Here is a 25,627-nt window from a genome sequence, read left to right on the forward strand (position 1 = left end):
AAAATGTAGATACATAAGTGATGGATGGTAGGAATTCCAATGACTTCTATAAAATTCTTATGTATAAAAACTCCCTGATCACTGCCTACTAATAAGAGTCTTCGAGCTGAAACAGCTGTTATAACAGTGGATGCAAATAAATCATTTAATCTAGGTGTTGCAAATTCAGTTGCCTCCAGGGACCAGAAAAGTAAGACAAATGCATGCAGTAGACTAGTTCACTACAATAGAGAATGGAAGGGACTAGGGAAAAGTGGAGATTATTAGTGCTATTAAATCATTCACTGTGTCATCATTATAGGGTATACCCACTCTCCCATTATAGAGATGGAACTGAGGTTAAGAAATCTTAACAGATTGCCCAAAGTCGGGAGAATCTATACGTCTTAATTAGAACTGGCTATATAATTTGCAGGGCCTCTTGCAAAATAAAATGCTGGGCCCCTTGTTCAATAATTAAGAATTTCAGGATAGCAATGGCAAAGCATTAAATAAAACTTGGGGCCCTGTGTGACCACACAAGTCACACACTCATGAAGCCATCCCTAGTTTTAACTCCTGGTCTAGAATTTGTACATCCCAACAGAAACACACCAACACTCTTACCTACAACCATCAAGAAATTGATAGTGGAGATGAGGTTAAAATTAAGTTCTTGATTTTGATACTGCAATAAATGAATCATCTATACTTATAACAGGCTTTTTTGTATGACCTCAGGAATGCTATTAGTAAAATCCAGCCAGCTTTTAAAGGCATAGATACTCATACTCAGAAAGTACAAGGAATAAAATTAGAAATTGAGTACTAGATTAAGTTTTTAAAATAATATATGTACACACATCTCATTTTAAAAGACTGAAAATATTTCAATCATTTAAAATCAAAAGAATTTAAAATTTTTTACTCATTAACAATGAAAGTCTAACGGCTAGAACAATGGTTTGGAATGGTATAAGTGTGTCATTTGAAGTTGTAATTTGGCTTTTCTATATGCCTTCCTTTATCATAAAGATGTTGATAAATAGTTGTGAAAAGACAAAAAATTTCTTACCTAATTTAAAAAATATTGAGGTTGATATTTTTGAAACAAATGTGAATGTCAGTTAAGTCATTTTCTTAGTTTTGATTTGTGTGATTCAGATATTATCTTATACCCTCATATTGTCGAACCATATCCCTTCATGAATGATTATCAAGAGGGAATTCACATGTTGAGGAAAGAGAAGATGAGCAAAGGGGAAACTATAATAATTAACTGAATGAAAAATTAAGTTATGAATATAATGAATATACAAAATATTTGTTGTAAACCATGAAGCACACCAGTATATGTGTTCAGCTAGTACTGAAATTCCTTATTAAGTTTAATCCTGGTTGAAGGGAGGGCAAAGTTAATGAACTACTCCCCATATATTTTAGAATATACTGGGAATATATTAACTGAATGTCATATAATTTTTTTTTACCTTCTACAGGTGGAAATTTTCATTTGTCCTTTATGTGTTTATCTATGGAGTCCGATTCCTGAAAAAGGTAGGATCTCTCAAATTACTCTGTATAATTCTTCTGTAACTGTAAGCCTAGATCCCATTTTTTTTGTGTGATCACACTAATATTCTAAATAATCATAACACCCTTTCTAAGAATTACTTGTGCATTTTCAGTTGACCTACAAAAATATTTTGCAGCTCATTCTTTATAGTAAATCATTTTTAGGCAATTATCTAAAATACTTTTCAAAACAATTGGTATTTCAAGTGAAAGACATTGCTAAGTCTCATGTTCACTGTAGTGGATTATTTATTACTTTTTTGGCATTGGGAACCTTATAAAATCCATCTGATGCTTTGAAAGAAGTTAGTTTCTACATCACTCAACTTTGAAAACATCAGTTGTTGTGATGTATACCATCACTGTAGTCTTCACTAGTGGGAGTTATAACCAGCATAGTTATTAACAGGGCAACACCAACTGCTGGTGGAAAATTAGTTCCTTTCATAGATTGTTTCCTCCCCTATTGCTTTCCTATGTCCTGCATGAATAGAGGCATCTTAATCTATGAAAATAATTCTTTGTGGCTGTCATAGCCTTTTCCCAGGTTATTTCAATTTTTATTGGTACTAACAAGTTAGGCTCCTTAAATTCAAGACTTATCTTCACATAGTCATGTACATATTAAAACAGTGATTTGGCATAAAATGGGAAATTATTATTGTTATTATTTTTGAGACAGAGTCTCACTCTGTCGCCTGGGCTAGAGTGCTGTAGTGTCAGCCTAGCTCACAGCAACCTCAAACTCCTGGGCTCAAGCAATCCTTCTGCCTCAGCCTCCTGAGTAGCTGGGACTACAGGCATGTGCCACCATGCCTGGCTAGTTTTTTCTATTTTTGAGACAGTGTCTCGCTCTTGCCCAGACTGGTCTCGAACTCCTGAGCTCAAACGATCCACCCGCCTTGGCCTCCCAGAGTGCTAGGATTGCAGGCATGAGCCACCATGCCGGCTGGGAATTATTTTTAAAAGTACTTTATAGTACTAACCTCCAAAGTGTTATAAGTGTTATCTTCATTTATTTAAAAATTTTTCTAAAAGACAGCATATGCCAAATGGCCTGCCTTACTAATAAATGTTGTAAATATTGATACGAAAATTTTAAATGTTTTTATTTTTAAAGCCTGAGTTATCAGATATTGCCTGCCTATGTAAATTTTATTATAAACAGTGGTTGTTTCCCTAAATTATATTTTTTCTCGAGGAAATTTTTTTTTACTTGCCTTTTTCTTTGTTAAACTGTACTTCTTTTACTACATTCTAAGACCATATGGCCAGAGGCCACTTGAATATTCTTAAAAGGATGAACTTCGTAGGCTTTCTACGTATGAAGAAATTCTCGCCTGGGGTAAATACACATGGTAGTGACTGCTTATTTTGGAACCCTTCTGCCCTAATTTTAAAATTTACTTGTCTAGAAAAAAGTAGAATGGCTGTAGAGGTTTTATGCTTACAACTTTACTACCTTGGAAGAGGAAATAGCTTTGGGTGGGATTTCAGGGAATGTCGAGTTGCTGCTGTCAAGGTTTGGAGTTCACGTCTGATTGTGTTGGTGAGGGGCTGTGATGGTGGGAAAGGAAAGATGGTGAGAGCCAGGAGCACTTTTTTTGCCCTTTTGCCTGACTCTGCTGGATGTGGTCACTTTTAGCTCTCATACAGCAAGCATGGCTATCTGTCATCAGAACAGGAGGCACTTTGAAACTGAGCTCTGGTTCACCCTGTCCCTAAACAAACTGAATGGAACGAGAATAGTTTTTATCCACCAATCCTCAGTGAGTCTGTGTAAGATAGTACATCTCACCAAATGTAGGAGGGCCTGCCAGTAGTGTTTGCTTGGAAATTGTTTTTCCTTAAACTCTACCAGTTTTATACTAGTTTCCTTTCAACTGCCTGTGGTTATAACAAATGCTTTAAAAGGAAAAAAAAAAAGAACTAGACATTGTTCTTCTTGTTGAATTAATTTGTATGGGGATGTCTTGCTTTAATGCTGTCCAAGCAGCACTCAGTTTTGGATGGGCTGTGTGGTTTAGACTTGATCATAATGTGAGGAAGAAATGTGTACATGGAGTCCATCTGACTGAAAGGGCTTTTGGAGGACTTCATAAGCCATCTTGTCCAACCATCTTATTTCACAGCCGAGGAAACAGACATCCAAAGAGGATAGATGGCATTCTGAAGGTCACACAGTTAGTGTTTATTAAAGGCTGAACCTGAAATGAAACACACACTGCTGTCTCTTATTCCAGTGCTTTCTCCACTTTGCCAGCCTGCCCTAACCTCAGCATGATTTCCAGATGACTTCCTTCTTTGGTTAAGTTAGCAAACTTGACCTAGCCAAGTCATTATTCCTATTTATAGAACTTTAAATACTTTCCTTAATGTATATTTTTATTAACTATCTTGGAAGGGACAATATATTTCCCCATCTAAACTGAGAGAAAATTATTATGGATGCAGCATCAGAAATAATCAAAACAAGGTAATTAAAATTTTTACAATACCCTGGTCTTAAAATACACACACATTTCCATCAGTATAGCATGAACTTGTCTTTGTGTTCATATTTTTAAAAAAAGTATAGTAGAAAAATTCTCATATGATACCAGAGTAATGAACTAATTTTAAGAGGTTAGAGGCCACAGCTACCTCTTAATTTCCAGTGTCAAAAATGTGGATTATTATACAGGCTGTTAGAAAAATGCCTGGACATCTTGCACTTTCAGTTTTCATCTGTCTTTAGGTCAAACAAACCTGTTATGTCTCATATTCTAGGGCGGTGTAAGTGCCATTTTTACCCTAAAAGAGTAGGGAAATAGACACCATAAGGCATTGACCTTACAAATATGTTAGTGAACTGTTAAGTAAAGTTATTGCTAGGTTGGTAGGAAATATTTAAATAGTTTAAAGTAAACCTGACTCAATAGTCTGCTCCTATAATTGCTGTATACTTGTGACATTGCCCATGACTATAATTGGCAGAGACAAGTATTTCTGTAAAAAGAAGAACCAGAATTAAGGTGCTCTGAAGTCCTAGCATATAATGTACTCATACAAGTTAACACATTTTTCTAGGTCCTGAAAGAAACTACAAATCAAGCCTTAAAAACAAAACAAAACCCCAGAAAGCTCTCATTTACTGTTACCTTTTTTCTCCCTCATTTGGAGATGGAAGTTTCTGTTGAATGGAATTCTTTGAACATTTTTCTTTGAGTTCCTTAGTTTTTGAAGAATATAATGTCACAGGAAAGCAATATAGATATTTGTGCAACTGGGATCTGGATACATAATTTTTTCTTATAATCTACATTTTAGACTTTCCCAACTTTTTGACCATATGGTACATTTTATATCACAATCCATTTTGCACACATGCATGTGTATAATTAAAAGAAAAGTTACAGAAGTTAGGCATAGGTATATCTTGAGTATCAGTCAGGGGCCCACTAGGAGACAGAAACCACAGGAGTTATTTTAGGAGTGACTATAATATAAAGAATCATTAACCAGAGGGAGCTGCTAAGGCTGTGTTACTCAAAGTAAATTGATCTGCTGACTGTTTACCGCCAGTCTGCAATGCACCCTGAAGCTTGCACCTGAATGTAAATCAACGTACTGCTGCTTTTTGAGAAAATCTATCTGTGAAGAAAAGTTAACTGAATTAAACAGAGCACTCAGTGATATAGTTAATTTGCACTCTGGCTTAAGTTTCTGATGTCATTGTGGACCAGTAGCAGATGTTTCAAGGACTGGCCTTCATCTGTTAGTACTGCGTGGAGACCATGGAGGTAGTGGACAGCAGGGAGACGCTACACCTGTGGGGACCAGCAGGTTCCAGGGAGAGGCCGGGGTGGTCAGAACTAGACGCTGGAAGGAAGATCCCTGGAGCCGTATACAACTTCTGGGGAGGGGACATCGACCAGCTGGTGTTGGTAGGATGGGGATTGGCTCTGGGAATGTGGAAAAGCTGCAAAGTGGAACCAGCTGCTGTGACTTGAAGGAACTGCTGTTGCTGCTGGGATGAAGACACATTGCAGGGTGGAGGAGGGTAGGTGATGACAAGAACTGGAAGCAAAACAGAAAGGAACAAGTCCCATATTCCTCTTGCAGCCTTCCAGCCTCCCTCAAGTGCTTCTAAGAGGCTGAACTTGGCAAGCGCTAGCTCCTGAGAGCCAGGACCAGAGCCTGCTCTGAGACTGACAGCACATCTCAAGAACTAGCCCAACTGTGCCCTGCTGCTGCATTCTGCAAAGTGCTCTGATAACCTGTAACTTATTTTATTACATGTCTTAAACAAGCAAGTTGCCACCTATCATGTATCACATTGACTTCATGACTAACTACTGGTAAAAACTTGTAGTTGAAAAGTGCCTTTGCCAGACTGAGCCCTGCCTATACTTTCTGAATCCAACTAAGGCACAGCCTTTTGCTGTTGATCTTGTGTGCTTTTCAAAGTCCAACACACAAAGCCATGAAGTGTTCCACTGGTGGCATCTTTCAAGATTCTCTTTTGTTAATTGGTTAGCTTGGAACCTTTCTGAAATGGAAACAGGATTGTCATCCTTTTTGCCTATTTTGGGGATAAAAATAAAATTTGTCCAGCCTTTAGATTGTGTGTCCATTTCAAATTTTGTTCTTTGTGTCATTTAAAAATTCTTGAAATTGCTTGGACTCTGTTGCTTGTTTAAGGAGGCTTGACATTTATTTTTACCTATGAAAATGGTCCCCATCAAATACTTCCATAAGAATTTCACAGGACATAGAATACTAACATTGGGAGTGGACCCTAAAGGTCAACTATCCCAAATTTCTCATTTCAGAAGGATGAATCGACTTGCCTGAGGCAAAACTAGAAACACATTTTAGGGTCTTGAGACTTTCTAGGTCAACTTTCAAAAAGCTAGCGATTCAAGTAGTATATTTTTTTTATTAGTAAGTTTGCCTTACTCATTAAGAAATAAAGATCACATCAGCATGGGAGAACATTAGGTTAGAAGTCAAGACTGAGGTTTGTCTCGGCTCTGCCAGTTATTTTCATTGGGTCTTTTGCTCTCTAAAAACCTCTTTTGTCCATCCGTAAAATGGTGAAATGATCTTGCCCTGCCTCAGCTTGTGTGTGTAGGCATGCTTTGGAAGCTATAAAGTATTTTGAAAATATAAGGCATCACACTAATTATTACTGATCGAGAGGTGGGCTCTGCGGGGAAGATGAATGCCCGTGTCTGTTACAATCCCTTAACGTAAAGTTTTAAAATATTGTGCTGCTGCTGTATCCCAGTTAGTAAGACTCCTTCTTATGAGAATGCTTTGACACTTGCAAATTGGTAAACATACATTCTGGAGCAAAATTGATCTTGAATAATTTTAGGAACTTCTTCAGTGTTGTTTCATATTTCATTTATCTTCCCCCTTCTACCCACATCCACCCTCTTGCATATTTTCTGATTGCCTCATACTCCGTTTTCCTTCTGTATGGGTATGTGGCTGTATTCTATCTGAGGAGGGCGCTCTGAGGCCAGTGAGAAACTAAGGATATTGTGACATAGTGAAGGTCCTACAGAGAGAGTCAGAAGGCCTGTGTTTGAGATCTAATGCTGCCACTAATCAGCTTCGCAACTTTAAGCAATTCTCTTAATCTCTCTTGGGTTTAATTGCTTCATCTCTAAAATCAGTAATATGGACTAACATAACACCTTTCAGTTCATATCCCATAATTCGTGAAGAATTTGAAATTGCTGATACTTATGGTAAACTAGTACAACCTGCTTGGAAGGCATCATGGTGATACAGAATAATCTTAAATATCTTATGTTTGACCTGGCAATTCAAATCCTACGAATTTATCCCGAGGGAAGAATTACAAAGAAGCACAAAATATGGATATGCAAAGTTATTTCACTTCTTACAACTTAATATGTATGAGTATACACACATAAAACAGCAAAACCAAAGCAGAATTTAAAAGTCTTAATGTCTCATGTTAGAAGAATCACTTCATTAAATTATCAAAGTGATAAAATTTCATGTAGTATCTTAAAAAATATGAGACTATATAGTCTCACTAAAATATTTAGAGCTTTAATGATAAGTAAAACAAGTTTGTACATTTTTCTGTGATAGTCATATATATAAATGATAGCTGTAGGTAAAAATGAAGATTCCTTTTAGAAATAGAAATTTTGATAATTTTTTTCAAAGTGTCTTTAATGTTAATACTTTCTTCTCTAATAAGTTAACTCTAAGGTATAGGAATTAGAATGAAAGTGACTGTGCATAGATTTAAGTATATCTGGGTTGTAAGAGCATGAATTTGTGAATTTTAAAGAAGAGAAAAATAAAAACTAAAAGTTCAATTCCATTTAAATGGCAAAGAAATAGAAAAGTTTTGTCTAAAAAATCCACTGTTTATGTTTGTCTCGTTCTCACTGCCCTGGCCTCTGAATATTTTCTTAAAGGTTTCCTTTACTTGATTGCATGACCCAGAATATCCAGGAATGGCACTCTCATGGGCTTTCTAAGGACATTTTGTAGTCTTCTGTGTGATTCTGATAAGATGCAAGCTTGCTTTCCATAGAAGGTTTACATGCCCTATGTCAGGTAATAACTTGGAATTCTTCATTATATATAGCGCTTAAAAACAAGCTTTTCTCACCAGGTACAGTGTCATGTGCCTGTAATCCCAGCTATTCAGGAGGCAGAGGCGGGAGGATCATTATAAGCCCGTTTCAAAGGAGCCTGGGCAACATAGCATGACCCCATCTCTTTTTTTAAAAAAACTAAATTAAAAAAAAAAACCCTTATAATGAAAGTTCCACCTCTTTTGGAGTGGGACAATGACTTGTAGCTTACTTAGTGCATAGCCAGGGTGAAATTTTGAATACTGATAGTAATCAATCATAGCATTAGCTATGCTGTATCAAGCACTCAATTTGGGTCAGGCTTTATGTTGACCACTTAACATTCATTTCTTATGTATTGTATAATATAACTCCTTATCCTTATAGGTGAAGAAACCAAGATTTACAAAGGATCAGTAATTTGCCTGAGGTCACATAGCCACAGTGGGAGGGCTGAGATCTAAATCCAAGTACTATTGGCTTCATGGTCCAATTGTAACCAGCTGTCATTACTGACCATACAGGTCTACTAGTCAGAGCAGGATTGACCAGTTAACATTGAAAAAGCTAAGGCTCTTTCTTATAACTCTTATATGTGTTAAGACTGCTGAATTAAACTTAGTAATTATATTCAAAACGCCCAAATTAAGTGCCATACTTGGCTTTATTTACTATTTCCAATTAAAGTCATACTGGCAAAGCCAAAAATCTGTGTTTACTGCATTCTTAATGTTCTTGGATCTCATCAGAAATCCTTTCCTAATTTTCAGACTGGATATAGAAATCCTTTTTCACACAAACTGATATCATTACACAGCCCATTTTTGTTTTCTCTTGTGATATATTTATTTTCTACAATGTGATTAGTAAACCATCAATATACTATTCATATTGAGAATCTAGCTGGACAAAGATAAATGTTTGAGGTGATATCCCATTACCCTGATTTAATCATTATACATTGTATACAGGTATCAAAATATCACATGTACCCCCGAAATAGGTATAACTATTGTATATCAATAAAGACAAAAATGAATAAAATTCACTTAAGGAATGTTTTTTTGGTTTCTTAAAAAATATTTTTAATGAATTGATTCAACCTTATTAATTTTCCCTGAAAGATAGAGTTTTAAACAAGTATATAACACATCCTAATGAAAATAGTGTGATATACCCAGGTTCAAAGGTACTTTATCAAAAGGGTTTATATACCTGGATGTTTTTACTTTTAAACATTTGTTTCATCTCAGTAATACATCAGCCTCAATAAGGCATACTGAAGCATGAAAAGTTATTATTATATAATTTGACATAAAAGCTTAGGATCATATTACCATATGAATAATTATATCAAAAATTTAAAAGTTCTATATAACTATTGAAAGATTAGAGTTTTAACTCTATAATACATTCCTAAACATATTCCCAAAGCTTTTGTTTTTAAAGAATATACCAAAAAAAGGTTCATCTAGAACATAAATGCAATCAAGATGGCCATAATATTAAAGAGTTCTGTATTTTCAATGGCACTGAGACTTTGCTCTTTGGTATAATGTACTGCAAAGCAACAGGAAAAAAGATCTAGATTCATTGCAAAATGGCAACTTAAAAATTTCTAACAACAGTGAAGGTTGTTATACAGCAGGTTGAAATACAGGTTGATTATCACTTATCCAAAATGCTTGGGACCAGGAGTTTATTTCAGATTTCAGATTGTAGAATATCTGCATATACATAATGGGACCCAAGTCTAAACACAAAATTCATTTATGTTTCACATACACCTTATCTACATAGGCTAGAAGGTAATTTTATATAATATTTTTAATAATTGTGTACATGAAACAAAGTTTGTATACATCAATCTTTCAGAAAGAAAGGTGTCAGGTGTAGAATTTTCCACTTGTGATGTCATGTGGTTGAAAGGTTTTGTATTTTGGAGCATTTCATATTTCAGATTAGGGATGTTCAGCCTATAATATCATCCACTCTGGCTTATGTATTGACCTTATATTTAAAAGTATTTTTCCATAAATGTCAGTAATTGTGGCCATTTGAGAGATATAAAGTAAGTGATAAAGCAAATAAAAATGGCAAGAAAATCAAAGCACACTTCTGGTGTTTTAATAACTTTTGCTTATGATGATCTTCTGTGCTTTGGAACTGCTGTTTTACATGTAATTAGAGTTCTTGCAGTCCTTGTCTTTCCTCAGGTTGCTACCAGTTGCCATAAAGGACTGGTTCTGGAATATCTCACAGGTAGCTTTCTTTTTAGAGAAGGCGATTATTTCTTCATCCAAAAGTTTTTTCTTCTCTTTGAGCTTTATTCTCTCTTCTTGGTGAATTCTCTTCAGGTGCTCAAACTTGGCCTGCAGCTCTCTTTCAGCTTCTTTCAATATAGCTTCTTTCTCCTTCACTCGCTGCACAAACATCTGCTTTATTTCTTCTTCCTTCCTCTGACGTTCACCATGGAATTCATGTCTTTTGGCTTCGTAGGTCTCCTGAAGACTGACAGGCTTGTTCTCTGAGCCCACATCCGAGAAGCCCATTTCCTCCAGCTTGCAACATCTGTAGAGCTCGTAGTGCCGGGCATGGGTCTGCTCGCGCAGGTCCTCCATGTTTGTGCAAATGAGCATCTCCCGCAGCTTTACAAAGTCACAGTGGTTTTCGTTTCCCACTTGTACAACACCCCAGGGGTACTGGCGAGCTTCGACCATTTTATTTCCGACTTTCACCTCATCCATACTTCCTACAACAGCAAATGGCAATTGTCCATTCATTGCACAGTTGATCCTAGCAACAGTGTCATCGTCTGTCAGGAACTGGTATATCTGGACGCCATTGCTGACCAATTCACTCATGAGCTTGATCTTAAACTTCTGTAATTCAGTTTTAGAAACTGTATCTGCTTTGGCAATCACTAGTATAATGTTCACCTTGCTGTCAAGGTTCTTCATGGTTAGGAGATCAAGTGTCTTCAGAGAGTGGCCTGTGGGTGAGAGGAAGTAGAGGCACACATGGATGCAAGAGTCATGGTAGATGAAGAGAGAACGCTTAATCTTCAGTTCTTCTTGAAGATAGGCCTCAAACTGGGCATCTATGTAGTCAACTATTGGTTGGTAGCTCTCTTCTTTATTTATTTGGTCACCAAATCCTACTGTATTTACAATGGTCAATTTTAATCGAACATTACTTTCTTGGAATTCGTATGTCTGAGCTTTAAGTTTCACATGTGGGCAAAAATGTGAAGATTCTTGGTCTTCAAAATTAGTATTAAATAACGTGTCAATCAGTGTTGATTTTCCAATTCCAGTCTCCCATTCTGTTCATCCTCAGACACTGGTGAGGACGTACAAGTTGTTTTCATTCCATGACACAGCTGCCGCGCCACCTCGAAGGAGGCCATGGTCGCCGGTGGGAGGGCGGCAGAACGGCGGTCTTGGCTGCGGGCACCCAGCAGCTAGTCCGGGCCGCGGCGGGTGGGAAGGCCTCACTTAAGGAATTTAAGAAAAAGCATGTTGGGACAACTTCATATTTTATATATTTTGGGAAATATGCTTTTAGGTGAAATTGTTCTTCATCTAGGATAAATTAAAACTTATTCAGATGATAAAGGTATCTCATCAGCACTGAGATTATGGTTGCTTGTTTAGTGAGATGCAATATTTTGATTTGGGTTTTATGGAATTTTCTCTAAAGGGCATCGAGAAGTCCTCTCCGCAGCTTGTCTTTGCATCATCATGTTCAGGCTGTGTCTCGAGAGAGTGACATTTCACACTGACAGCTTTCTCCAGGCAGTGAGGTGGGAAGGCTTTAAAACTTCATGGAGGTGAAATGGGTTTTTGTGGGGGCGATGGGGGCTGCTTAATTTGCAAGTGCTAGTGGTGACTGCTGCCTTCCTGCGTGATGTGTGTTACAGCTATACAAGGGTTTCTGGATTTGGTGCTTTATCAAACGATGATTCTTTTCAGTTCACTTAATAACATATCAACTTTGTAAAAACTCTGGAAATGAAAACCCTATTTTGGAGGTACCCAAAAGAACACTCATTTAAATATGATGGTCATTATCAGACCATCCCCTAAAGGCATAGACTTTCTACTTCTCAAAAGTTTCCAGCTGAATATGACTGTGAAAAACATTGGTCCGCGCTTGAATGCTGTCACAAAGCTACCATTACAGCTTCCTTTGGCTTGGGCAGTGCCTGAGAACTGAATTCCATTAGTATTCACCCCCTCTTTCCTTGGGAAATAGAAAACTGGTAACTCACAGAAGAGTGCAGGTAATTTGATGTGAAATATCGATCCGTGTCTCAAAATTTGTACCTGAACTCTCACTCTGCATTAGCTGAATCATCATCAGGGACCTCTCTGACACTCAAAGAAATATCATCCACCAAATTCAAGGAAAACATTATTTTATTCGAGTGTGCTTTTATAAAATCCGAGAGCTAAATGGCTTTCCCATACAAGGATCACCCTAATAAAACATTTTCCCCATCAGCAACAATAATGAAACAAACCAGATGTTCTCTGCTTAAAGACAACAGCTTTCTGGGGGAGGTAATGAGATGTTCTAGTTAAGAAACTGGTGTTCTTTCTCAGCAGGGAAGGGCCTAGTCTTGTCTGCATGTGTTTAGGGTGGGGACAGGGGTACTTAGGACAAGGACTTGATGTGGCGCAGAGCAGCAGGCATTCCTGTCTACCAGCTCATGCTCTGATTATAGCTCTGCGTGTGGTTCTGGAGAAACTCTAGCTGGGGGAGCATCTGGTACTGGGTCTGCTGTCAGGTGGGACAAATGGCTCAGTGTTTGTGTCTTGCTTTTTGCCTCCCTTCTCATTTGTTAACACACACGCACATAGGCCCGCTTGGCAAGCACCTGTGCTGTCATTGTCTTGGACTTATTAAGCAAAAGTCTGGTGGTAACAGTCACCTTGGAATGACTATTCCAAAGCACAGAGAAGATTTTTTTTTTTTTTTAGGCAAAAATAATCTATACTGATAGGGGTAATTTTACCTAAGGGAGTGGGGCCACAAGAGAGCCTGCTGGAGTGAGTGGTGGAAAGTTCTTGGTATGGGTAGAGTGTAAACATATACATACACAGATATATATTGAATTTTTCTGCCTTTAGGTTTGTGCACTTTACTTTAAGTTATACAAAACCAAAAAAACTTAATCATGGTTTCTGATAATCCTGTAGCTGCCATATAAAGCAGGCTGTGCATGTTGCTAAGTAAAAATGTTGGATGCAAGGCATTTGAGGATGAAAATCTATGATTGAAGGGGTATTTCAGTCATAGCTGCTTCTAAGAGCTTCTGTTCATGACTGATGATTAATACTGATCTCTATTCATTTGTTCGTTCTTTCATTCAGTGTCTGTTGAGCACCTATCCTATGATAGCAGTTATTCTAGTCACCTGGATAAAACAGTTGGCAAGACAGCCTGAGTCCCTAACCTCATGGAGCTCATGTTACCACTGCTTGTCCTTTCCTTGGTGTCATCAGTAGCATGGGAAGTTCACTCCATTTAGCTGAGATTTATCCAACATCGATGCACAAGGCATAGAGTTAGATGTAAGAAGGCATGGTTCCTGCCTTTAAGGACCATATAATCTAGCAGACGAGTTAAGATTTATCTAAAAATACTTTTGATATGAGGCTTTGTGATTGATGGAATTTGCATTAAGGAGACTGGGCTCTATGGCCAAAGCGGGCTTAGTTCTCCTACATGCCCCATTGTAGAAGACACCTGGGGTTGGTGTGGAAAGGGCATCTTTCCTCTTCCTCTTCCTCCTCCCCGACCCTGATCTGTGGTCTCCCAGCTTGTGAACTCATGGATCTACCTCTTCCCTGTGTCTTCTCTGTCTCTCCCCTTCTTCCTGTACATACCCAGGGTGGTGAGGGAGTGGAGTTGGGGACCAAAGACGATGGTAGAGAGTTGTTTCAGTTCTTTGCCCCACCTCCTGACCCCATCCAGGTATGGATTGCTGTGAAATTACATCCTTACACACCTGGACTTTTGGGTCCTGCCAACCTAGTTTATAAGAATTTCTTTTCTTCTGGTCCTAGGCAGGAAAATGATTTCTCACCTTTTGCTTGTTAACCAGCTCTTTGACTTCAGAGAATGGATTCTTCATGTTGATGTTGATTTCTATGTAGCGCAAGAAGTTTTCATAAATGTAATGATTTGTTATCAAAGACTGGCAAGATTCTGATTATTGAACACTACCACAAAAATGCACAATGCTATAGATCATTTATCATAATTTAATGTAGCCTATTAGATGAGAGTATAGAAATTAAAAATAAAGGTTAGGTTTTGATACTGGTTGATTATTGTGATCATCTTGTATCAAGATATGACATCCATTCTCTCAATAAGCTGCTTGTGATATGAAATCTGATTTTTTAAAAAACAGGTATTATAGATAATATTATGTGAAAGTTGTACCTAATGGCCATTTTTAGCAATCATATTGGAAATGCTATTCTTTTCCTTTTTTAACTTCCTCTTGGCATACATTTGGATTAAAAAAATAAAACTTGCCCTTAATATGACACTGGAAGTTTTATCCTCCTTTCTCTAATATGGCAATTCTAGGCCAAAAACATCATAGGAGCACAGAATGAATCCCGTTCTGAATACAAAAGAGAAATTGGCATTGTGAGAAAAAGTGCTAATTTGTGGTGCCATTTATTTAAAATCTATTTTGCCTGCTAAGGAAAAATATTTCATTTAGTAGCTGGCTCCAGTGACTGCATTCGTATTTTACTTTGCTAGTTCAAAACAGTTAAGCACAAATGAAATAGACTTTAGATTAGTAATAGCTTCTCATGCTGTTATTTTGAAGACTTGTTTGCTGTTTGTGCTGCACTATATTCGGGATGTGCCTGCTGTTTTTCACATTGTGTTCTCATAGCATTTGCTTCAAAGAGATGTTCTGTTAGTTTATTTCATCCTTTAAAAATGCCCAACATCCTATTTATTATGAAGCTGAAAGGGAAAATGAAAATGTGGTAGTGGTTCTCAAACTTGAACATGCCTCAGATTCCCCCTGGGGGATTTGTTAAATCAGATTGCTGGGCCTTGCCCCAGGGCTTCTGATTCAGTAGATCTGGATAGAACCTGGAAATTTGCATTTGCAATAAGCATCAAGGTGGTTAAGTCCGGTCCAGGAACCTCGCTGGGAGAACTACTGTGTTGTAATGTGGTGCCCAGAAAGTCTAAGTACTCACTGTGTGTGTTAGTTTTCTATGGCTGCTGTAACAAACTACCACAAAGTGGCTTAAAACATATTTATTTTCTTAAGGTTCTGGAGGTCGGAGGTCCAAAATCCATTTCACTGGGCTAAAGGTACCAGCAGAGCTTCAGGAGGCTCTGAGGGGAGAATTTATTTCCTCACCTTTTTTAGCTCCCAGTGGCTGCCTGTATTCCTTGACTTGTGGCCCCTTCTTCCGTCTTCAAAATGCATCGCTCCTATCTCTACTTCTGTCATCATACTGCCTTTTCTTTTGTAGTCAAACCTCCCTCTGTCTCCTTATAAACCAGGGTAATTTCTCCATCTCAAAGTCCTTAATCACATCTGCATAGTTTCCTGTGCCATATAAGCTAACACTCACAAGTTCAAGGACTTGTGTGTATCTTTGGGAGTCATTACTGAGCCTGCCATCCCATGCCACTCCCCTACTGGTCTCTCCTGATCACACACAGGGCATTCCCTGGTGTATCCAGAGGGAAATGCCGTTTAGCACAATTAAAATTGGAGCCATTTCTCATGAAACTGGAGATATTTTGCAGGTGGTAACACACCTGCTTCTGCAATAAATGTTCATGTTTTCCTGTTATCTTAAAACACCATGGAGAAAAAGTTAAATTTTATATTGATTTTGATTTTTTTTTAAGAACTCATATGGCATAAAGGTTTTTCTATGGAAGGATCCACATATTCCTTATCCTTAACGAGCTTACAGGCTGATAGAAGATAAGACTTGTTCACAAGTGTATTTGATCTCAGCCAGCACGTAACAAGTACTGCAGTGGTGGTACCAGTGGACCTCCAGGATGAGGGAAGGGGGACGTGGTACTGAGGACAAACAACGCTGATGAAGATGAACAAAGGTGGGGAAGGGGAAGAATAGAAAGTGGTAAGGCTGGAACGTAGAGGGTTGTGCTTGGTGACAAAGGGAGAGGGGAGGCAGCGTGTATGAATGATGAAGAGAGGCAGGTGGGGAAGATGCCAGAGGCTGGGATTGCCATGTCAAGGATCCAGCTTCTGTTTGGTGGGGAAAGAATAGCAAGGTGACTGACGATTGAACTGGAGCTGGGGAGAGGCCAGCAGCCTGCAGTGTGGAATGAATTAGAAGTGGCAAAACCTGGAGGCACAGACCCCTGTGTTAGCCACTGCAACAGCCATGCTAGCCGTTGTCCTTGGCATTGGCCCACTTGCAGGTGGAAACAGGCTCTTAGGTAGCAGTTGTGGTCTTTATGTGAGGTACACCCGAGAAAGATGGCAGAAGGCCAATTGCAGAGGAAGCGTCTTCACGACAAGCAGGAAATGGCTTATCAGGCACTAAAGAGCTAAGGCTGAACTTTAGAAGAGAGAAAAGAGAAGACAGGCAGAATGTTCTCAGTGTATTAAAAATAAGTTGTGAAGGGGGAGAAAAGAATAAAGTTTTAAAAAGATTTTTTTCTGGTTTCCCACTCCCACCCTCTGCCACCACCACCCCTCCCTCCACCCCAAGAATGACTATTTATTACCTTGCAAAAACCAGGGCTATTTTCCTTGTAATTTCCACTGGGGTGAGAAAGTACTTTTTCATTTAGAGCCTTTAACGTAGCAGGAGGGCAAAAAGAACTCAAGGGACGTTCACATTTCAGTGAAGATAATGAATACCTTTTTTACAGAGAGGGGATAAAAAAAAGTGTTTTTTAGTTTGCTTTTAAAAATTCTTCTGGTTAGTATATAATATAAATAATTTAAAAATATACTTTGGTTCTGTGGTAGAGGAGAGAGGTTTTTAGATTTTAGAGAAAGAGGAAAAAGAGTCTTTAGCCACCGTAGGCACATGCTTGCTCGCCTTCTGCCTTGAGCTGTGCTGTGCTGAGCCCTCCTAGTGTCATATTTCATGGTTCTTCTCCTGGCCCTCTGAGGTTTGTGTTATCACTCCATTTAAAAGAGAAGGAAACAGTCTCAGAGAGGCTAAGTAACTTAAGCGACAGCCCCAGGTGGTGCAATTCTTCACAGACATTCATCGCTGTTAAATGCACCATCCCTGCGTTCAGTCGAATCCTAGAAAGCAAACCAATTCCATGATGTTATGTCTTCATATGGATAATTTATTGTGGCAAGATGGGAGACACATGATAAAATAAGAGTAGTTTTAGCTGTCCAAGTGTTTAATTTCTACTAAAATTATATAACCATCAGGTTTCCAGAAATCCTATTTTTATATTTTTTAACCAAGAAAAGCTTTTACTGTACTTAGAAAGTAGAACATTTCACTTTGTGTAATGGGAAATGTTTGTGGTTTCCCCATGGTAGCAACTCTGTTTTGCTTATAGTAGACATAATGGTTATCACCCCTTCCTAACTTGGCTAACTCCTATGATTACAAAGACTTTGTTCAAGTTTCCTCCTCTTTTCTCTTTCCTTCCCACCCCTCCTCCCTCTGGGCTAGCCTGAGTCCCTGCCCTCCCCCCACCCACAGCACCCTTTGCCCCACAGTGGACTCTGAAGAGCTCTGTTACTATACTTGTCACATGATTCCCTGTCTGCTTCCCCAGACTTATTCTAAGCACCTCAAGGATAGTTCCTGAAAATAAATACTCCATAAATAGTTGTTGAACTGGATCTGCTTTCGTCCATAAGGTAGCTGAGATTAAACTGATGGCATGTCATGTTAAGTAAGATATATTGAGAATTGAGACAAATTTCAAAAATATAGAAGGGGGGAAAAATAAATAGGAAAGTGAACTTATTTTTAAAAAGGAGCTGCTGTTCCACATAGTAATCCTGCATCTGTAGTTGCTTACTTGGTCCAGGTTTAACTCCATCACTGGGGGAATAGATGATAAAAGCCGAAGAAACGTCTGTCTGGGTAGGGTATGGCATATCCTGGTTATCCATTTTCTTTCCTGAAAACATGGGAGTTGCTGTCTCATGAGAGCAGGGGAAGGACAGGATCACAAATGCTAAAGAGAGTCCACTAGTCCCAAAAGAGAGCTGGAAAGAAAGGTGGCCTCCGCCCTGTAGCTATCTGTCCCTTCTCCACTGAATCATTGACAGAGCTTGTTACTTCACTACTGCAGCCCTCCCGGCCTGCTCTGAGCACAGAGAGTGGCTCATCAATTACGTCCTGTACATTCCTTTGCCCCTACCAACAATTATCAATTCCTTTCTTTAAATGAAATAGCCTGACTCCTGAAGCCATTAAATCACCACCAAATTAATTCATAGAGAGATGCTGGTACAATTTAAATCCCCCCTTGTCTATTTATTACATTCCAGAGGTATTATCTGGTTGCTTTTATCTATTTCATCTGACTTGCAGTGATTTTTTTTTTTTAATGAGGATTTGCCAGTACATGGTACGTTAGTGTAGCCCTTCAATTATTATTAAAATCTCTTTCACAGTATTTCTGTACAACTTTGAATATGCGTTTTGTTTTTCCTGCTGCCATATCAAGTCATCTTTATAAAAGCATCAACAATTACTTGTTTTATATCCCATTTGTAACAGTGTCACTCTTCTTGAACAATGTACAGGTAAACATTTTTTTCTTTCCAGATTGTGAAATCTCGTCACTTGGTAAAGGGGCAGGAGAGAGGCGTAGCTTGAAGAAATTGGTGAGAGAAAGGGAAGTCGGGATATTGAGGATAGAAAATTGCTGTTTATAAATGAATGAAGAGGCCTTGGGAGGCAATCTGTGCTGCAATTTTTCTTAAACGGTGGTAATTGGATTTGCTAACTACCGTATATTACAGCAATACCGAGGTCACTAAAGAGAAGGAGTTTGCCCTGTGATACTTTGCAGTGGTGTATGTTACAGTGGTGCGGGGTATGTAGCAGTTTACATAGGTTTCTATATGCTGCGGAAGTAGCAGTTTCTCCTCCTTTTCTTGCTAGTCACTAAAGGATACTCGATTAGGGCCAAACCATATGTTTCTTTTCCAATATGGTCATTTATGTTTATGTTAACTATCTCTTCCATAGCCTTTGGGACAACTATACATTAATTCTAAAGAGAAGGAAAAATAATCTAAGATTTTTAGAGTGACTTTAATCTGAGTCAGGCCTCAACATCTAAGCCCTGGTCCCATTTCCAAATATGTATCTTTTTGAAAGAGTGGCTAATATCTGTTGTCAGGCAATTCATGGAATAAAACTCTGCTATAATAGTGGTTGATAATTTATTAGCTGGTAACGCATAGCTGTGTGGTATGTTGTTTACAAATCTTTTCAAACACTCTATCTTTTTTTTTTTTTTTGGAGGGGACAGCTTCATGACAATCCTTATATAATTAGACCTTGTGTAAGACCAGTTTAAAAGAAAAAAATTGTGAGTACTTCTATATTGCAATCACATTTGCTGATGGGCTGTGATGACTCTAATCAAATAATGGAACTTAGTTCAAGGAAACCAGTAGTTAGGGTCACTGGTGGATCTGTGGCCAGAACCTTCATTAATTTGATAATTTTCGCTCTCTGCTGCCAGTTGACCTCTGGATTTTTGCCACTCTTCAGATTAATAATCACAGCATTGCCTCTAAAAATGAAATACCAGCTAATGAGAGGAGCAAGTTTATTAATAAGTCTAAATTTCATCTCAGGAGCTAAATGTTTGGTTGCTAATTTATTGCATGATCATAGGGATTAGGCCGTGTAGCCATTGTCTGAGCTTGGTTCACTTGTTTTCAATCTGGAAACTCAAGCCTATTTAAGAAACCATGTAATTTATTAATGGTCTTTAAGTCCTAATTCTTACCTGCTAAATAAATAGATAAGTTAAAAAAAAGAAAAAAAAAACTAAGGCGAAAGGGTACTTAAAAAGAAAAAAAAAATAATGAATTGCTAGGGTTTTTTTTTTAACCTTTCCTTCTATTACTTATATTTCAAGTTTAATTAGACTTGAGCATTTATTTGCACATAGGCAAAATAATGGGTGAGGCAGTAAGAGAAAACCAATTTATCATTACATAACAATAAAAATATCCTGGGAAATCTGGCTCTTTCCCCACCTTAAGCACATGAGGAGCCTCTTGGGTCCATCTTAAGGGAATCATACTGTTCCTCTTGGTCACAAACACGCAGACACTTCCGCATTCATTCAGTTTCATTCCTTGTAAAAGTCAGTGAAGAGCCATATCGGAAAGATGATTAAAATACCTGTTTTAATTCTGTGACAAAAGTACAGGTTATATTCTTTATCCGTAGACATCTTTGTGTAACCCTCAGCCTTTACACGTGTTGTATATTCAGATACATGCAGTGGGTAATAGGCATGTGAAGTCTGGCTTGTCTAGGGGTGACTAGGTGATAGGGGTGACTAGGTGATAGTGTTATCAGGTGGTCAGAAGTAAGGTAAATGTAAAGGAAAGTTTTGGGATTTTTTTTTTAAACAGTATTGTCATGAGTCTTAAGATCATTTAGAGGTTTGCAAGTCCCTCAGAAGGAAAGTGGAATACTTGGATATTGTATTTGTAAATGACTGTGTTTCCAATGAAACCCTGAAGGGCAGAGATTTAAGCCCAGGCTGCACCCCAGTGGGCTCTCCATTGCCATTTCCAGGGGCAGCTCCCCTTTTCTTGATGCGAGACATTCCTCAACTAGATGGCTCTGATGCAGTAATGGCCACCCTGATGGCATCAGGGAACTATTCATAAAACAAGAACATTTAGGTGCAGGTGGAAATGTTTTTCCTACAGCACAAAGAAAAATTTTAGTTCTCTTTTGAAAGAGGAGATTTAAATGCCTTGTATTAAAATTACATGGCCTGAGGACATTGTGTGGTATACTATGCTTGTTTAATTATCCTAGATATTTGTGAGTTATTGTTTTCAATTATCTCTTACGGTTATCCACTCCACATGACTGTTTTTAAATCCTCATCCCTATTACTTGGCTCCATTCGTTTTTATTGCTTATCTAGGACATCTCTTCCGTGGACTACTGCAGCAGAAAAATGGTATCTGCTGCCAGCAAAACTAACAACTGTGACAGGGAAATTCTGCCAAAACCAATAACAAATTGGAACTTACAAATCCCTGTCTTAGCAATATGCCCGGGGACATGGAAAATATTTCTCTTTAATAAATAGTTAGAAAATCATCTGCTTGAACGTGGTTGTCAGATGGCCCCTTTTGGCACCATCTTTACGTTGGAAAGAAAAGACGTCGGGGTGAGATGTTGCGGATTGCTAGCCGTTCTGCAATGTCTCTCTCAATGTATAATCTTCCTAGTGAATTTTAATGTTGAAACCTTTGGTTTTGGGTTACTAAGCACTTAAACTCAGATTCTTCATGCATCTCAGGAATCAAAGACATCGGCGATTAGGAAAAGAAATTACAAGTAGATACAGTAATACCATGTAAAATCTTATATAAAATTATTTAGATTTTGTTTTTAGTTATTGGAATAAAGTGTTGCTATAGGTAGTTGGGGTCGTGAAGGCCTGTGAGCTGACTGGACATCTTAAAAATATATGCTGTAATTCACAGGGCAAGACCTATAGGAGCAGATAGATGAATCATGGTGGCCACACCAGTGCGAAATCAGCTAGCCATCAGTTAGTAATAGAACTTTGTAGAAAAAGTATGTTTTATGTCATGATATTTCAAGTCCTGTTACATGAATGTAAATGATGGCCCCAGTGCTTATGTCGTGCGTTTATAGAACACTTTACTTTTACAAAGCACAGGCAGTACATTCTTACTGATAATCTCAAGAACTCTGTAGAGCAGAGTAGTATCTGAAGGCCAGGGGGTTGGATTTGACCAAGGTCCCTTTTTCATACATCCTGAGCACAAGTGGGACTTTAACTTAAGCCTTTTCATCTTAAGTTAGTTGTTTAGGGCCGCTGGACTGCAGCCATGCACGTAACACTCTATGAATAAGGACAGTACTTACAATACCAGAAAAACAAATAACCTGATTAAAAAATGGGCAAAGGACCTAAACAGACATTTCTACAAAGGAGGCATAAAAATGACCAACAGACATACGAAAAGGTGCTCAACATCACTAACAATCAGGGAAATGCAAATTATCATGAGATATCACTGCATACCCATTAGGATGTTTATTATCCAAAAAAAAAAGAAATAACAAATTTGGTAAGGGTATGGAGAAAAGGGAACCCTAGTACACTGTTGTGAGACTGTAGATTGGTACAGCCATTCTAGAAAACGGTATGGAGATACATAAAGAAGTTAAAAATAGAACTTCCATATGACCCAGCAATCCCTCTTCTGGGTATATTCCTAAAGGAGATGAAATCATCACCTTTTAAAGATATCTGCACTCTCATGTTCATTGCAGCATTATTCACTATAGCCAAGATATGGAAACAACTTCAGTGTCCAGTGATTGAATGGACAAAGTGTGCATATATACGTAACAGAATATTATATATCCTTAAAAAGGAGATGATCCAGTCATTTGCTGTGACATAGATGGACCTTGGGGACATTATGCTAAGTGAAATAATTCAGAAACAAAGAAAAATACTGCATGATCTCACTTATATGTGAAATCTTAGGAAAGAAAAAAGTCAAATATACAAGATGGAAAATGAAACAGTGGTTCCCCAGGGTGGGGTGGATATGGGGAGAGGTTGGTCAAAGGATACAAAGTATCAGACATGTAAGATGAACAAGCCTAGAGATCTAATGTACAATACGAGAGATATAGTTAGTAACAGTGTATTAGGGATTTTTGTTAAATAGATTTTAGCTATTCTTGTCATGCACACAAAGAAGGAACCATGAGATGATTGAGTGTTAACTACTTCATTACAGTAGCTATTTTATTATCTGTATGTGTCCCATAACATGTTGTAAAATATATACAGTAAAACTTATTAAAAATAAATAAGGACAGTATGCATTTTGGCTTCCAAGAGGAAAGCCTACATCTTTGCTTGTGGGGTTTCTTGTTAATTTTTAGTCTTTAGAGGAAAGGCTGATGGACCTTTCCTCCTCCAATGGTCCCAGAGGGTTGTTAGGAAGAGAGGTTCTGCCTTGGTGGTGGCAGCTGCTTATTCCAAAGCAGCCACTGACCCAAAGATATGGAACAAACATTCCTTTACATGAGGTTGATGTGTTGTTATCTAGAAAGGGCCTAAACCTTGCCAGAAAGTAAGGTTATTCTATAATTAGCCTTTTAAATTTTTTGGTGGAAGTTTTATAACTTTTAACTGATGTGGTATGTGGCATGATGCAACCCAGTAGTTAAGAAGGTGAGCCAGGCCAGTTTGCTGGGCTTAAATTTCGGTTCTACCGTTTACTAGTTGTGCGACGTGTTGCAAGTTACACATCTGTGCCTCAGTTTCCTTATGTGTAAAATTAGATAATTGGACTCAGCTTAGAGCTTTATTATCAGAATTAAATGAGCAAATATAGTTTATAGTTTATACTCAGTATAAATGATATAAAGAAATGTGTACAATAAGTTTTCTCTCTTTTTTTAGGGTCTTCGGGGGAATTACAGGGGAATAGATTTGGGCTGTAGTTCTCATGTAGTAGAACTTCGAAGACTCTCTTGCCTTCATCTTGGTGTAATGGTGCATATTCAGGGTAATTTTCTAAGAATTTCCTGGCTTTGTTTCTGATTATTTACTTACTCCCTTGAGAATTGTAGGTGATTCTTTCTGGACTCTGCTTTGTGGCTGGGCTCTCGACTCTCCATGGAAGAGGGAAGGAACTGTTTGCTGGGGCGTGGGAGTCTTCCCCCGACCAGCAAGGGCCACAGTCCTTGGCACTGGCACGCTCAATGCCTGAGCAAACGTTCAGATGGAAGAAAAATCAAGAATGATTGTGTAAATAGCTAACATGGATTGTGTGTTTGCCTTTTTAACTGGCACTCTGTTTGCTAAAGTTTGCATATATATTCAACTCATTTATTTCTTACCATACTCTAGAGGGCAGATAAGGAGACTGATGCAAAAAGAAGTCAAGTCATTTGCCAAAGTTGTTATAGCAAATTATGAGGTTGGCACCATGGTTTTGCACTTAGGCCATCTGGTTCCAGAGCTGTGCTATTCACCAGGGAGTCCCAGTCTTTGGGATTGAACTGGCCCTTCTAGTGAATTCACAAACTGGCCCTTTGTGAATTCATTTGGTATGGTGGCATCCACTCCTGTTGAGGGTCATTATGAGAAGTCTTATAAAACTCATCACTGGATGTTATGAGAATACTATCAGGATATTCTGTATCATACAGAAGCCTCTTTGTGAGACTCCTAGGAAAAATTATTCTCAGTTCTTAATAATCAGAATAGATAAATTCCCTGAGCAAATTGCTCTGCTTTTCTTTCCTACACATTGTAAACTTTCTTCTTTCGAGCTGACCACTAGAAAGCTGCTAATATTTGTAGCGTTGGTTTGTCATTATGGCTTTGTCAACCTTGCCTTCAATTTGCCAGTACCTTTGCTTTTCTTTTGATTTCACCCCACATTTTAAAGTCAGCTTTAAATTCAAATTCTGCACGCATGTGGAAAAATATTCAAATGTGTAGAAAAGCATAAAAATGACAAATCTCCCCTCTCCCTGACATCAATTCCTACCCCTAGTTTTTTTCTTTTTAGAAATATAAGTATTTCTTGTGTATGTAGAGATGCTTTATGCATAAACTACATATATGTACATTGTTTTAAATAATGGAATCATGCTAGTATACATTGTTCAGCACATTAAAAATTTCTGTTTTAACTAGAGAAATCATCATAAGATGTATAAATAAAAGAAAGGTTAATACTAACCCCCAACCAATATTTCCCGTCTCTCCCATGTATCCGATGCTGACACTCCCCATGTGTGTTCCCAAGGTGCCTTAGGTGCCTTATGCCTATTTTACCATATTGTCTGTTTTTTATCACCTGACCTGTGAACTCTTTGCCAACCTGGATTGTGGCTTGGTCTTTATAATGTCCCTGGTGCCTGACGCACTGACTAGCCCACAGTGAGTATTCAACATGCAGTTTAAGGCAATCACACAAATGAAAGAACATGTAGATGTAGACATTACTGCCATTTTCTTCATATAGAATATTCTTTTAAAAGGCTGAAATGGAGCCTGAGTATTGCACTATGACAAAAAGTCAAAAAACCCCAGATTATTTCCTACTAAATAGAGGAGAAAATTCAGATAGATATGTGGAAATGCTCTGCTTTGAGTGAGTGTATCTTTCTGTGGCCACATCACAGCAAGGACAGCAAGGGTCCTTAAGTGACTGTGGA

The 25,627-nt window shown here is 38.1% G+C and overlaps 1 protein-coding gene and 1 pseudogene across 2 annotated transcripts in view; one reads left to right on the forward strand and one right to left on the reverse strand.

Annotated features, from left to right (window-relative positions):
* CERS6 (ceramide synthase 6) overlaps positions 1–25,627 on the forward strand; it is a 256,438-nt gene that overhangs the window by 139,413 nt on the left and 91,398 nt on the right. For both annotated transcript variants that reach the window (XM_012781868.2, XM_012781867.3), the window contains exon 4: positions 1,479–1,536. In XM_012781868.2, the coding sequence (XP_012637322.1) occupies positions 1,479–1,536 (58 nt within the window). The remainder of the gene's footprint in view (positions 1–1,478; positions 1,537–25,627) is intronic.
* LOC109731022 (septin-10 pseudogene) lies at positions 10,271–11,245 on the reverse strand (annotated as a pseudogene).

The sequence above is a fragment of the Microcebus murinus genome, chromosome 8 (genome assembly GCF_040939455.1).
Source record: "Microcebus murinus isolate Inina chromosome 8, M.murinus_Inina_mat1.0, whole genome shotgun sequence".
NCBI classification, from domain to species: Eukaryota; Metazoa; Chordata; class Mammalia; order Primates; family Cheirogaleidae; genus Microcebus; species Microcebus murinus.